The following is a 15,331-nucleotide window of genomic DNA, read 5'->3' on the forward strand; positions in this document are numbered from 1 at the left end:
ACATACATATTGTTACATACTGTAGCCTAGTGGGTGCCTCTCAGCATTCTAGTTTTTATACAGATAAACTTTTAAAGACTACTAATCTGTTCTGATACTGATACTAATCTGTTCTGACTACTAATCTGAGTTCAGTTTAACTAATTTTATTTTGGTGTTTTATTCACAGTTTATGTTTACTAGAGATCTTTTCTATATGACGATCGCGCATCTTTATATGACTAGAGCAGATCTCTATATGATTAGAGCAGATATCTATATGACTAGAACAGATCTCTATATGACTAGAATAGGTCTCTATATGACTAGAATAGATCTCTATATGACTAGAGCAGATCTCTATATGACTGGAGCAGATCTCTATATGACTAGAGTAGATCTCTACATGACTAGAACAGATCTCTATATGACTAGAGCAGATCTCTACATGACTAGAGCAGATCTCTATATGACTAGAATTATAGGTCTTTGTATGACTAGAGCAGATTTCTATATGACTAGAGCAGATGTCTATATGACTAGAGCAGAGCTCTACATGACTAGAGCAGATCTCTATATGACTAGAATAGATCTCTATATGACTAAAGCAGATCTCTATATGACTAGAATAGATCTCTATATGACTAAAATAGATCTCTATATGACTAGAACAAATTTTCTATGAGACTAGAAAAATCTCTATGTGACCAAAACATATTTCTATACCACTATAATCTCTATACGACAAGATGACATCTTTATATGACTAGCAAGTGTATCAATACGTTGACAAAACATCTTCATATAACTAAACAAACACATTATGTGGCTATATAACATTAAAATATGACTAATAAGACCATATGAATAGAAAGCACCCCTATATTATGACTCAAAAGCTTCTCTATATGACTCTCATGCACCTCTAATGCTTGGGCTATCCTGAATGTTAGCGTTTGTTATGACATTAAAAAATAATGTATGAAAGAATTGCTTCAGTGTCAAGAGTTGGCTATTATTCTGTTGTTCAGAAAGAAGAGACGCTACACCATGATACTAGTCAAGTGTAATTATTATATAAACTGCAAACTCAGAGGTTCATGAGATACTAATGAACTGTGTCTGCCATTATTTCAAACCTTAACTGTTAGTCAACGTGATCTATGCATCTTGCCAGTTGTTATTTATAGTAGCGAGGTGCTTAATAGACCTACCTGTTGCCAATTGCCATAGTAGTGAGGCGCTTGGTAGTACCTGTTAACAATTGTCACAGTTAGAAGGGATTTAGTTCTACCTGTTGCCAATTGCCAAAATAGTATGGCATTTGACGGTAGATGTTGACAATTGACATGATAGCATTTGTCATAGTAGTGAGGCACTCGGGGTACCTGTTGACAATTGTCACGGTAGAGAGGCACCTGGAGCTACGTGCTGACAAGTGCCACTTTCCAACCAACTCTTCTAATCCATTAATAAGTAAGGGAGGTAAAGATACACATATATAAATTAAATTGTCTTGTCGCTATTATCATTGGTCACGAAAAATGAAAACGTTGATATAATTTTAAGGCATGACTGCAGCTGCGCTTTAGCATGAAATTGTATTACGTGTCATCATACTGGCTCATTCATCCAGCACAAGTCACTCAGCGGACAGTTAGATGATCATGCGCTTGCTTTACCTCGCCTAAATCCAGTTATTGTGAGCTTGTCTGCGCGTTTTATACTCCAGTCATAGGCCTTAATGCAGTTGCGGTAGGTTTATAACAACAGACAGTGTAAACTTATCAGAGGTGAATGAAGCTTACACATAGGCATACATCCTGCACGATTACACAAAGGTCAACAGAGTTCAAAGGTCAACAGAGAACATGTTACAAATTTATATAGGTAAATATTCACAGAATAAAAAAAGATGAGAAATGTGAAGTTTTAGCAAATAAAAGTAAAACGCAAATGGCATGTGTATATATGTACTTGTACATACATGTATGCACATATACATACATGTATGTACATGTACATGTACATGTACATGTACATACATGTACACTTCGAGGTCGCCACGCTGCCATGTAAGTCATGTGCATACTAATCCACCAGCATTTATTTTAGAAAGATGTTGCTCCAGCAATGGTTAGCTGTAACCTCTACTAACTTGAGACCAAATAGACAACTGGAAATACCAGAAATGGATGGGGTGTTTTAAAACAAAATTTTTATAAAAAGTATTTGTTTCATATTGGCTGGTGTCAACCAGAGGTAGCTTCAGCATTCTATGGTAAGCATGAATTTTATTTCAGGGCACTCTGGTATTTGAGAAGAAATTCTTTGGCTTTCTGTATACATTTATGTTTTTTAAAATTTGCGCAGATAGTCTAAAGCAGGGGTCAGGAACCTTTTTGACTGAGAGAGCAAAAAAACCACATGTTTCAAAATTTAATTCTCGGAGAGCCATATGTATATTTTGAATCTCGAAAACCTAAAATGAAAAAGGAAGACCAACAAATTTAGTACGTTTGAGCAATTTTAGAGTATAAAAATTTTTGATCAACAATGTTCAAATAAAGCTTTTCTTTTAGCCCTACTTTGGTTTAAAGGGTTTACCTTTTGATCTAACAACAACTCGTGTGATCTCTGTGCGGCCTGCGCAGAGCGTAGTACAGAAAGCACTAGAAACTGCTGCGAGCGCCACATAAAAAACCTGCAAATGGAAATATATTTTTATTAAATTGACGTGACTTTTTATTTTGTTTATTATTACTGTAATTTCAGCATTATTTGTATTATTATGTTCATTAAATTAACAGCCAATTTATGGATTATTTTTCCACTGATTTATCAAAGAGCCAGATGCAATCAACAAAAGAGCCACATATGGCTCAAGAGCCAAAAGGTTCCCTACCCCTGGTCTAAAGGGTAACAGAAAGTAAGATTGTTTGAGCAAAGAAATTATAAACAAAATTTAAGCACGAACTCTGTCAAAGAAAATGATCGTTATATATTGTTTAACTGTGACAATGATCGTTAGATATTGTTTAACTGTGACAATGATCGTTAGATATTGTTTAACTGTGACAATGATCGTTAGATATTGTTTAACTGTGACAATGATCGTTAGATATTGTTTAACTGTGACAATGATCGTTAGATATTGTTTAACTGTGACAATGATCGTTAGATATTGTTTAACTGTGACAATGATCGTTAGATATTGTTTAACTGTGACAATGATCGTTAGATATTGTTTAACTGTGACAATGATCGTTAGATATTGTTTAACTGTGACAATGATCGTTAGATATTGTTTAACTGTGACAATGATCGTTAGATATTGTTTAACTGTGACAATGATCGTTAGATATTGTTTAACTGTGACAATGATCGTTAGATATTGTTTAACTGTGACAATGATCGTTAGATATTGTTTAACTGTGACAATGATCGTTAGATATTGTTTAACTGTGACAATGATCGTTAGATATTGTTTAACTGTGACAATGATCGTTAGATATTGTTTAACTGTGACAATGATCGTTAGATATTGTTTAACTGTGACAATGATCGTTAGATATTGTTTAACTGTGACAATGATCGTTAGATATTGTTTAACTGTGACAATGATCGTTAGATATTGTTTAACTGTGACAATGATCGTTAGATATTGTTTAACTGTGACAATGATCGTTAGATATTGTTTAACTGTGACAATGATCGTTAGATATTGTTTAACTGTGACAATGATCGTTAGATATTGTTTAACTGTGACAATGATCGTTAGATATTGTTTAACTGTGACAATGATCGTTAGATATTGTTTAACTGTGACAATGATCGTTAGATATTGTTTAACTGTGACAATGATCGTTAGATATTGTTTAACTGTGACAATGATCGTTAGATATTGTTTAACTGTGACAATGATCGTTAGATATTGTTTAACTGTGACAATGATCGTTAGATATTGTTTAACTGTGACAATGATCGTTAGATATTGTTTAACTGTGACAATGATCGTTAGATATTGTTTAACTGTGACAATGATCGTTAGATATTGTTTAACTGTGACAATGATCGTTAGATATTGTTTAACTGTGACAATGATCGTTAGATATTGTTTAACTGTGAAATTCTTTTCTAACAGAAGAAGTTTTTAAAGTTTTAATTGAAAGTCGAAAACTTCTGGTATCTTTATGAATATAGATGAACTGTGATATTAACTAGACCGATAGTCTATTAAATTTGAGCTGGGAAAACAAGTTTGGATCGACCAATTACCAGAAAAGAAGCTGGACTAATTTTTATTCCTTACTTTGATCTTTATTGGTGCTGATGAAACGTAGAAAGATACCAGAACAAGCAGAAGCATCTAGTTTAGCTAGTAGATGTGAGTTTATGTCTATTTTATGATGAGTAGAATATTATTGTTGAGCATTGGATAGCCTCAAGCCACCGAGTAAACAAATTAGCAAAGAGATCAGCTCAGCGGTCTGCAGCTAGTTAGACAATCAGGTCACAGAAGGTGAAGCACTCTCACCTGTATGTCAGCTGGTAACGGAACCTTAACAAGGTGGGGAACAAATGAAAGGAAAACATTCAGAACTGCTGCTGATGTAGTAGTCTTAAGAGCAGCTCATACAGCTGATTAAACGTCACACGGGTGCTTCCGCTTAAAGTTTTTGGTGTACTGATGAGTCATCAGCTGTTTGCTTTAAATAAACTTGACAAATCCCTCGCTGCTCTATTGTTGGAGCAGCGTACGGCCTGGAGAATGAAAGTGGCAGCTCTTTAGGGTAGTTTAAAGATAGTTTGGTTGAATTTTGTCCCATCATTCTCTTCTAAGCGCTGTGTGAACATACGAGCACCTGACACAGATGAGACCGTATGTTTATCACTTATAAACAATATGCATGACTTTTTAACTTCGAACAAGTTTTGTTGACTTTAATCTTGAAACATTCTGGCAGTCAGATCACTAAAAACACCAAAAAAAATCTCACATAATAGAAAAATATTTATACTTTCTGATAAAATCTTTTAAAATTTGACGAGTACCCCTTTATTTAAGGTTCAGCATCTTTTTGCCTCTTTTAGCATGACCTTGACCTTTCTCTATAGCAACAACAATTTAAAGTTTTCTGCAGTTTTATATGGGTTTTGCATGATTGTGATTTCCTCTCTTAGTCGTTCTATCATTACTCTATCACATTTTATAATTAGCTATGACCTACGCAGACTGACGGAATGCTTTAACTAATGACTTCCCATTACTATCTGAAAATAAAAATCTACTCGAAGGCAGCACACTTACGAAGGCAGCACACTTACGGCAGTAAATGCCTTCCCAGCTTTTCCTAAGCTGTTAATAGGTTGCTACAAAGCATTCTCAAAGACACCTTTTAAGTCAACTAATGTTCATGGATAAAGATAGCTCAACTCTTGTTACCTACTACATAAATTAGACGGTATTATTTTAAGACTTGTCATTTCAAGAGTTCATTGCGCTGTTAGTTTTTATACCTGATCTATTACGGCGAACCAGGCTGGAAAGGTAATACTACTGATAATTACTGATTACTAAAATTTGGCAGCACTATTAAAATGATACTAATTCATGAAGTAAGTGACAATTGGGGCAGGTGACAATTGGGGCAGGTGGTGGAGCCAAACTTATGGTTGTGAGCGAGGATCTTACACTGTGTAAATGCTTTTCTCTTCAACTGTGACATCAAACCATTAGACATGGCTCTTATTATAATAAAAAAAGTTTTATTAGTAATAAATGTTGAACATTTAATGATGATATCGTATACTAGTTGAATGCCGAGACAGCAGAAAGGAGTCGTGATGACACAAACTGCCAAACTGAAAGCACACTGAATAAGACTTGTTGAGACATGCTAGGAGCTAGCAATGTTTATCGTACTGTATTATTTCTATAGCGGAGTACTAATTCACCTCATAGTAAGCTGCAATGATAAAACATGCCATCGATGATAACACGTCGCTAATGGAAGTGTACAAACTCATTAAGTTTTTTTTCTTGGCTGCTGAAAACTGCCCAATGCGTGCATTTATTTTGGTTGCAGCGACTGAAGCTGAAAATGGGAAAGTTTTATATAACACCATATATACTCTAAAAAATATTTGTATGGGATTTCATTAAACTGATAATAAAGGTTTGACTTGCACTTGTCTACTTATCTCAGCATATGTATGTACCTGTATGTACTGCAACTTCAAGTTCAATTGAAAGTCAGCTGTTATGGAAACAGGAAGTCAGTTGTTATGGAAACAGGAAGTCAGCTGTTATGGAAACAGGAAGTCAGTTGTTATGGAAACAGGAAGTCAGTTGTTATGGAAACAGGAAGTCAGTTGTTATGGAAACAGGAAGTCAGCTGTTATGGAAACAGGAAGTCAGCTGTTATGGAAACAGGAAGTCAGTTGTTATGGAAACAGGAAGTCAGTTGTTATGGAAACAGGAAGTCAGTTGTTATGGAAACGAGACAAAAAACAATTTTTTGATATAGATTTGTTAAACAAGCTTTCGTTAAAAACCCCAAAGTTTACTTTTTTAAGTTTCTCTTAGTAGAGCATTTTAAAACTTTATTAGTAATTGCTTGCTCTTTGTCGATAACGTTGCTAGGCAACATGCATTCCATTAACAAAGTTGTTTCTTAAATTGTTTACCTCGCATTTTAGATGCAGTCCAAAGTTAGGGGCTGGTATTACTTTGTTGCGGGCTGACTGCCTATGTTTATATATTGACCCTCAGGCTATGATAAATGCTTTGAAACAATGAACAATGTGACTTGTGACAACATGAATAAAGAAAATAATAGTAGTGAGCCAGATTGTCTCTGAGCCATATGGGCAAATGGCCAGTAAATTTGCGTCTTGTATTTAGATGTGAGAATGGGCTCTTTACAAATACGTAGTTATTACTTGCTAGTAGATTAGAGTTTTACTTCATTATTCATTTACCTCTTTAACAAGAAATAAACAAAATTAAGTGAAAACTTTAATTGGTGTGTATCAGAACATGCTATACACTATAATTAAAGGGTTTATGATAGCATTGTTGAAATACACTAATTGCATAGAACAATAATACGTTAAATTATTAAGCCCTTATTGTGCCCTTCAAAACTGTCCGAGTAAATTGTATTGATGTGCAACTCCTTAAAAACTCTCTGCTGAACTTCTTCTAATTCTCTCATGCTTCTGTTTCAGCAACACCCCATGTATTAGTAGCATAACCAAAAGTAATATTATATTTATATAATTCTGTAAATGTAATGTTTTTGAGTAGGCCTCGTCACTCATTTCTCACTCCTTCAATGTAGGTCAAAAAGGCATTATGTAATATGTCCTGAGACTCTCTTTTTAATACCCATATTTAGCGGTCATGTGCCCAAGCATGCATTATGCTGCTTTATTTGAAACACCCAAAGCCCGACAGCACAAGTTGCAAACTTGTAATCAGTAAGCTTGAGCAGCCAGTGGTTGTTTAAAGACGAAAAAAATGAATTTTACTTTTTCATTGTTCAACTTTTATTATATTCATATTGTGCTATTGTTTGTATTTTACATAGCTTGTCATAGCTTGTCATAGCTTGTCATAGTTCATGACCTGATGAGTGTGAAATACTTCATAGTTTAGTAAAGAGTTTGACAGGTTTTAAGACGCAAGGTAGGGGAGACAATTTCATTAGACAATTGGCTAATGTTTTTACAAGATTTTTGCAACAAAATATATTATTTAATAAATATATCAAATTGAGATACAAACATGGTTCTCTTCAATTTATAAATAGCCCTCATAAGAATAACCATCAGTTACCAAATCTCTACAAACATAAAATAGTAACACAAGGAATGTGATATCAAAGAGTAAACTGGCGCAAGACATACAAAATAGACATCTTTTGTGTGTTTCCAGTGAGTAAGAATTTGGGCTACAAACAATCTGAAGTCATGTATCACATGTCTCTGGTTGTCAAAAGTCAAATAGCATCTTGTTGAAACACAGAAATACAATAGAAAATAGTTCGCCCAGAAAGCCATGGTGAAACTTCGTGCTTTTTCTTTTTCAAATGACTGCTAAGTTGAATCCTCATTTGCAAAACTTTACAATTAAAAAATAATCGAAATAAATTTACATAAAAATCTTTCAGAATTTTTTGTCAGCTAAACCCAATAAAAGCATGAATCACAGATTTGAGGGTTAACCAGACGGCTCCTCCAAAAGAAGATCCTCTCTGCTCAGGGACTGAATGTTGGTTACAATTTTGGTCACATGACTGGGTAGAATGTGAATAGAGTCGTCAGTGAATTCGCGTGCCAGCCTTGAAGGGTTGACTGATGAGTCTCTACCGGTATCTGCAAACAGAAACTGGCAGCTGATACCAGAAATAGAAGTGATCATGCACAAGAACACGAATAGAAATTCTCAATATTCTCACTGTTAAAAAAACTGTTATAAAAACTAGACAGATTGTCTGAAACAGACTAAATGGCTGACTGCTTTGGCCAAACATTTCCATGCACCAACAAAAGGTAACGCTAAACCCTTTGATAGTGAACTGTTTGACAGTTATCATTCTATAGTACGTACATGTACACACAGGTCAGGATGTACATGTACACGCAGGTCTGGGTGTACATGTACACACAGATCAGGATGTACATGTACACACCGGTCAGGATGTACATGTACACACTGGTCAGGATGTACATGTACACACTGATCAGGATGTACATGTACACACTGATCAGGATGTACATGTACACACAGATCAGGATGTACATGTATACACAGATCAGGATGTACATGTACACTCAGATCAGGATGAACATGTACAAACAGATCAGGATGTACATGTACATCCTAATCAGGGTATATGGCTAAATAGCTTCACAAATAATTTCTATGAAATAAAATGAACTAAGAGGTGGATTCGTAGGAAAAAACAATAGAAAACGGATATTTGAGCAGAAACTGATAAGGATCATGATGGACAAACTATGCAAACAGAAGCGGGTAGAGAAGGAGCACTCTCAGGAGTAAGGTCAATTAAAAGAGTCCTATTGGACAGAAGGAATATTGTATAATATTGGATAACAAGCAAGCTTCAGCATTCTAACGAAGGAAAAAACACAGAGCAATGCAATCTGGGTGAAAAATATCTTACCATTTTGATCAACACGAATTTAGGCTATAACGAGGCAGCAACTGTGACTGTATATAGGTATGACATCAGTATGTATGACTGTACGTATGACTGTATGTATGACTGTATGTAGTGGTACAAGGTATTTAGAGCATTGAAAGGCGACAGACACCAGAACTACTCAGAATGTTTCCTTCGAATGAGTTGAATACAGAAACGCTGTTCAATCAGAATCAGATGATTCTAATTGGTTTTATTGAATATTGTCGCAGAACTGGTTTGCTGAGAGCAATGCTGTCTGGATACAAACATTTATAAAGGGTCACATACTTTGAAAGAATTCTAAACAGATACAAGCATAGTGATCTCCATCATAATCGAATAGTTCCGATATGCACAAGATAGTATAACAGATAGAGTACAACTTACAATACTGGCTAGCAGCTATGACAATGTGAAATTAGTTATTCAATAAAAACTGTTCATTTCATTTGACGTTGTACCTCGGAGTACACGTCTACCCAGCCAATTACAGATGGCTGGTATATGCACATGTTTTTGCATTTTAGTATATGTATATTTGATTAGGGATATACACTGATACACCCGAGTGCCTGGTATAAGTCACCTTATGAACCAAGCAACAAATAGTCAATTTTTATTTCTGAAGTAATTTTTATCATTTAAACAGGAGTTTATCTCTTCAATAGCGCATTGAAGATGAGCTGACTGCATTTTTACAGTTTGCCCTGCAATACTTCATGTAGCAAAAAAATTACAAATCAGACATTTCATATTGTTAAATTTTAATACCGTATAATATACTGTACATGTATATAATCTAAAATAGAAATTAATAATGCTTTTATTTTTCTGGGCACAATAAGAATGAGTGATTTTGTATTTTTCACATGCAATGCTTGTTTCTGTATAAAACACTGATTAGATACACATACCATACAATTGCAATAGCAGGACAGCAAGTATAACAGGGATGGTAAAATGAACACAGCGAGCTTGAATCTTTTAGCAACATACTCTGATGGGTATGGAGAGATCACACGCCACCCTCAGATAAGTATAGATAGACTGTATGCTACCCTAAGATGGCTATGGAAGAAAAGTATGCCACATTCAAATAGGTGTAGAAGGACTGAACCCTGCTCTCAGGTGGGTGCGAGAAAACCAGATGCCACTCTCAAATGGGTACTGGAGGACTAGATACCACCCTCAAATAGGCAATGGAGAACTGGATACCACCCTCAAAGTGGTACTGGAGGAATATATGCCACCCTCAAATAGGCACTCGAGGCTACCCTTAAATGAGTACTGGAGGACTGGATTCCACCCTTAAATAGGCACTGAAGGGCTGGATTCCACCTTCAAATAGGTACTGGAGGACTGGATTCCACCTTCAAATGGGTACTGGAGGACTGGATTCCACCTTCAAATGGGTACTGGAAGACTGGATGCCACTCTGAAATAGGTACTGGAAGACTGGATGCCACCGTCAAATAGGCACTGGAGGACTGGATTCCACCCTAAAATAGGCACTGGAGAACTGGATTCCACCCTCAAATGGGTACTGGAGGACTGGATTCCACCTTCAAATGAGTACTGGAGGACTGGATTCCCCCTTCAAATGGGTACTGGAGGACTGGATGCCACCCTCAAATGGGCACTGGAGGACTGGACGTCACCCTCAAATGGGTACTGGAAAACTGGATGCCACCATAAAATGGGTACTGGAGGACTAAATGCTAGCCTCAAATGGGAACTGGAGGACTGGATTCCACCCTAAAATAGGCACTGGAGGACTGGATTCCGCCTTCAAATGGGTGCTGGAAGACTGGATTCCACCTTCAAATGGGTACTGGAGGACTGGATGCCACCTTCAAAAGGGTACTGGAGGACTGGATGTCACCATCAAATAGGCACTGGAGGACTGGATTCCACCTTCAAATGGGTACTGGAGGACTGGATGCCACCTTCAAAAGGGTACTGGAAGACTGGATTCCACCTTCAAATGGGTACTGGAGGACTGAATGCCACCCTCAAATAAGTAAAATTACACCTGTATTAATGTGCAAGGGGGCCGATTGATCCAAAAATGATTCCATAAATAAGTCACTTTAGATTATAGACGAAAGTGTCTGTTTCAATAAACGTGCTATATTTTATTAATGCATAGACTTTGCTCCTGTCCTTCTTTCCTTAAAGGTTAGAGAATCTGCTCCTGGCAAGCAGCATTCTCTGAAGGTTTTATTTTTGATGTTCATCTTCTTTGTGCAAAAATTCTGGTGCATTTGTGTGACTCCAAGCTAATAGATATTTAACATCTATGTTGTCCAGCCTGGTTCTTCTTCTTGTTGTTGCCAGCACAATGAATACAGAAGCTAACTTTTTTACTTTAGTTTAGAATATTATGTGCAAACAACATGATTGGAGTCAGCAAAACATGCTTCTTCTACAGCCAGTTACCTGCAGCGATCACAACAAGACTATGGCTTCGAATACATTTGCATATGGTAATACCCAGAGGGTTTACAGATGACATCGCATAACTCAGCCTTGAGCACCTACCAACTCGTTCAAAAGTTTCCGGAGGTGGAACTAGGGTATTGTTTCGTCCAATCGGAGGTAGCGGAGGAGTAGTTCTCATGGTAAACACAGCTTCAGCGCTATCGGCCCGCTTAGGGCCGTCTGGTAAAGATCCCATCGACTTGGATGTCACTAAAGCTCCTGCAAAAAACGGAATTGCATTTTCATGCTCGACCTTTAAGTAGATATACAGCAGAGTTGATAGGCAGACAGAAACTATATCAAAATCATTCTATGATGCCATGTCATAATAACTCTATGCCGTTGTGCTATGATAACTTTATGCTAGTGTGTCAGAAAAGCTAAGATGCATGTTGAACCTTGGCTACACAAGAAATTGAGAGCATAAATAGAATATTGATTAGGTCTTGGCAGCATGCTAGTAGAATTATGTACAAGTGACATTCTATAATGATTGTTTCCTGTGCGCGCGTTTGTAGAAACTTTACGACAAAACTTATTTTAGGCGCTATTAGTTAGCAGTTAGAGTTCTATGGTAGAGTAAATATATATAGTATACCTAATATATGTATAGTATATGCATAGTATATTTACTATACATGCTAGATATATCTTATATCTATATATACGATAAATTATAGGCTAAAAGTCAGCATAAAGTGCTTGATACTAAAGTAGAGCTTACTATAAATTTGGCAAGAAATTTATTAAAGTTTAACTAAGCATAAACATTACTAAAAGTTTCATATTACACAAAAAGTGTGTAATATGAACAGGTGTCACACACCTTATGTGTAATATAAAACTTTTAGTAATTTTTATGCTTAGTCAAATTTTAATAAATTTCTTACCAAATTTTTATATATATAATCAAGTGTTTGTCTGTTGTTATTTGTATGTCCGATTAATAGCGATTGGTTAAAATACACACGGTGTGAGAGATCATGTGTAATGGTTATATGCACAATTATTCGGAAGTGTGTCAAGGTTGCTGCATAGTTTAGCGGTAGTCCACTTGGCTTCACATCTATGTATCTAAATGTAAGGGTTCGATTCCGGTGAGGTGCATGTTTTTTTTAATCTCATATAGAGCATATGCAAATGTAAATTCTATACTTTAAATTCTACATATATTATAAATTCTACATACACTATATGTAGTCTGTGTACTATAGTATATATATATATATACATATATATATATATATATACATATATATATATATATATATATACAGTCAAACATGGATAACTCGAACTTCAAGGGACCGAGCAAAAGTGTTTGAATTATCAGAGCGTTCAAGTTATCAGAGCACTGTCACAAGTCCATATATTTACTTATTTATTAGTAGATACATGTACATATACAAACTATAATATAAATCAAAAGCACAAATGGCTTGTTTCAAATTAAATGCTTCTAATGTAAAGTTTAAAACGTTTTCATGAAAAAGTATAGAGATTTTTCTATCACTTGAGATTGGTTTGTTGTTTGAGGTGATGTTATTGCCAGGACGTTTTTCAGATTGACATTGGCAAAACTTGATCGTTGTTGAAATGCTCAAAAGAAAAGAGATTTTTTTCTTTTGGGGTTTTACCCACGATCAATTTTGCCGTTTTTTCTTGAAGTTTATGCAGATTACCTTACTTTACCTGGGATTCGTTAAGAACAACACTCCGAGGCAGTTCAATTAGAAGTTTTACGAGGTTTTACGGTACATTCTATATCACTCACGCTTTTTTAATAGATACTTATTGAATGTACACACGTATTCTGTGTTTAGGTCAAACGATGAATAGTTTTTTGTAGCTCAGACAACGTATTACAACAATTTTAAGACGTTTTAAACATTCAACATTCCGACGTTGATTCAAGACGGAATCAACGTCGGAAAACTATTCATCACGGGCTAGCCGGGTCACGCACTCAAGGATTTTCGCCACGCACATACAAAACAACATGCGATTTTTGTTTTGTATGTGCGTGGCGAAAATCCTTGCGCGCGTGACCCGGCTAGCCCGTGCTATTCATCGTATCGCAGTATAAATCAAATTTCACCAAACTTTTAGAAAAGTCGTTGACAAAAATATTTTGCCGATGGTGGTAATAACGACGCTTATGAATTACGAAAAGATAAAGTTTACCTCTATGGCTTTGAATAAAGTGATTTTCTAAAGCGATAACAACCGTTTCGGTAGCCGTTGGGCAAAAAAACAGTTCGAATTAACAGTGTTAAGTTCGAGTTATCTATAGCAATTTATCATTACGTGGGAACGGACCAAAGGAAATGTTCGAATTAACCATGTGTTCGAGCTATCCGCGGACGAGTTATCCATGTTTGACTGTATATATATATATATATATATACATATATAGTATATATATATACATATATATAGTATATATATATAGTATATATATATATATAGTGTATATATATAGTATGTATATATATAGTATATATAGTATATATATACATAGTATGTATATATATACTATATATATAGTATATATATAGTATATATATAGTATATATATATAGATATATATATATACACATATATATATACATATATATATATACATATATATATGTGTGATATAAGCACCACATACATGTGGTGCTTACATATATATATCTATATATATATATATATATATATATATATATATATATATATATATATATATATATATATATATATATATGTAAGCACCACATGTCATAATATTAATATCTCATGCATCCACTTGAACGAGAAGCATGAACGCTGAGAACAGACGATGAGCGAGTTTTGCTAATAACACAATATATACTATATATACTACATGTAGTGTGTATAGTATATATAGTAAGGCAAACGAATCATAAAGGTGATTGATTAGACTGAACAGCTATTAGGCATCCCCTGGCGCAGGATGCTGCCAACTGTCCCAACAGATTACCAGAGTAAATGCTATTAGTGCAACAGGAAGCAAAAATGCTCTGCGTAAAACTTCCTCGGCTGGTTTTTAGAAGCCCGTGTATCATAGATAAACAGTTCATGAATACATGAGTGTTCTTATAAGATGGCAGACAGAAGGCTCACTATGTCCAAAGATAAACACTAATTCTAAAACAATACAGTGGCTATCAAGAAGAGGCCATGCAGCTGTACTGAGCTATTCTGCTCTTGCGGAGGGAAATATACCAATCAGTCAGCGCTGAAGAGAAATTATGTGATGTCTAAAATAGAAAGACTACTTCTCCGTTAATGGCCACTTACTTTAGGGACAGAAAGTGATGGTCTTTAAATAAGCAAATCTGTTGATAAACTCTCTATGAAGCCTTAAAAGAGGACTAATCTATAGATAAACTCTCTATGAAACCTTAAAAGAGGACAATCTATAGATAAACTCTCTATGAAGCCTTAAAAGAGGACAATCTATAGATAAACTCTCTATGAAACCTTAAAAGAGGACAATCTATAGATAAACTCTCTATGAAGCCTTAAAAGAGGACAATCTATAGATAAACTCTATAAAGCCTTAACAGAGGACTAAGCAAAGGATTAAGAGAGACTCTGGATCGGATCGGAAGCGAATATTAGTGCCATACAGTTAGTGCCATAGTTGG

General features: G+C 35.3%; 1 protein-coding gene across 1 annotated transcript in view; it reads right to left on the reverse strand.

The window, feature by feature from the left end:
* Nucleotides 1-7,802: 7,802 nt before the first annotated feature.
* LOC137399732 (myosin-11-like) overlaps nt 7,803-15,331 on the reverse strand; it is a 31,936-nt gene continuing 24,407 nt past the window's right edge. The window contains exons 18-19 of the mRNA XM_068085944.1: nt 11,736-11,894; nt 7,803-8,361 (exon numbers count right to left, since the gene is read on the reverse strand). Of these exons, the coding sequence (XP_067942045.1) occupies nt 8,207-8,361; nt 11,736-11,894 (314 nt within the window). The 3' untranslated portion in view covers nt 7,803-8,206. The remainder of the gene's footprint in view (nt 8,362-11,735; nt 11,895-15,331) is intronic.

This window comes from Watersipora subatra, chromosome 7, assembly GCF_963576615.1.
Source record: "Watersipora subatra chromosome 7, tzWatSuba1.1, whole genome shotgun sequence".
Taxonomy (NCBI): domain Eukaryota; kingdom Metazoa; phylum Bryozoa; class Gymnolaemata; order Cheilostomatida; family Watersiporidae; genus Watersipora; species Watersipora subatra.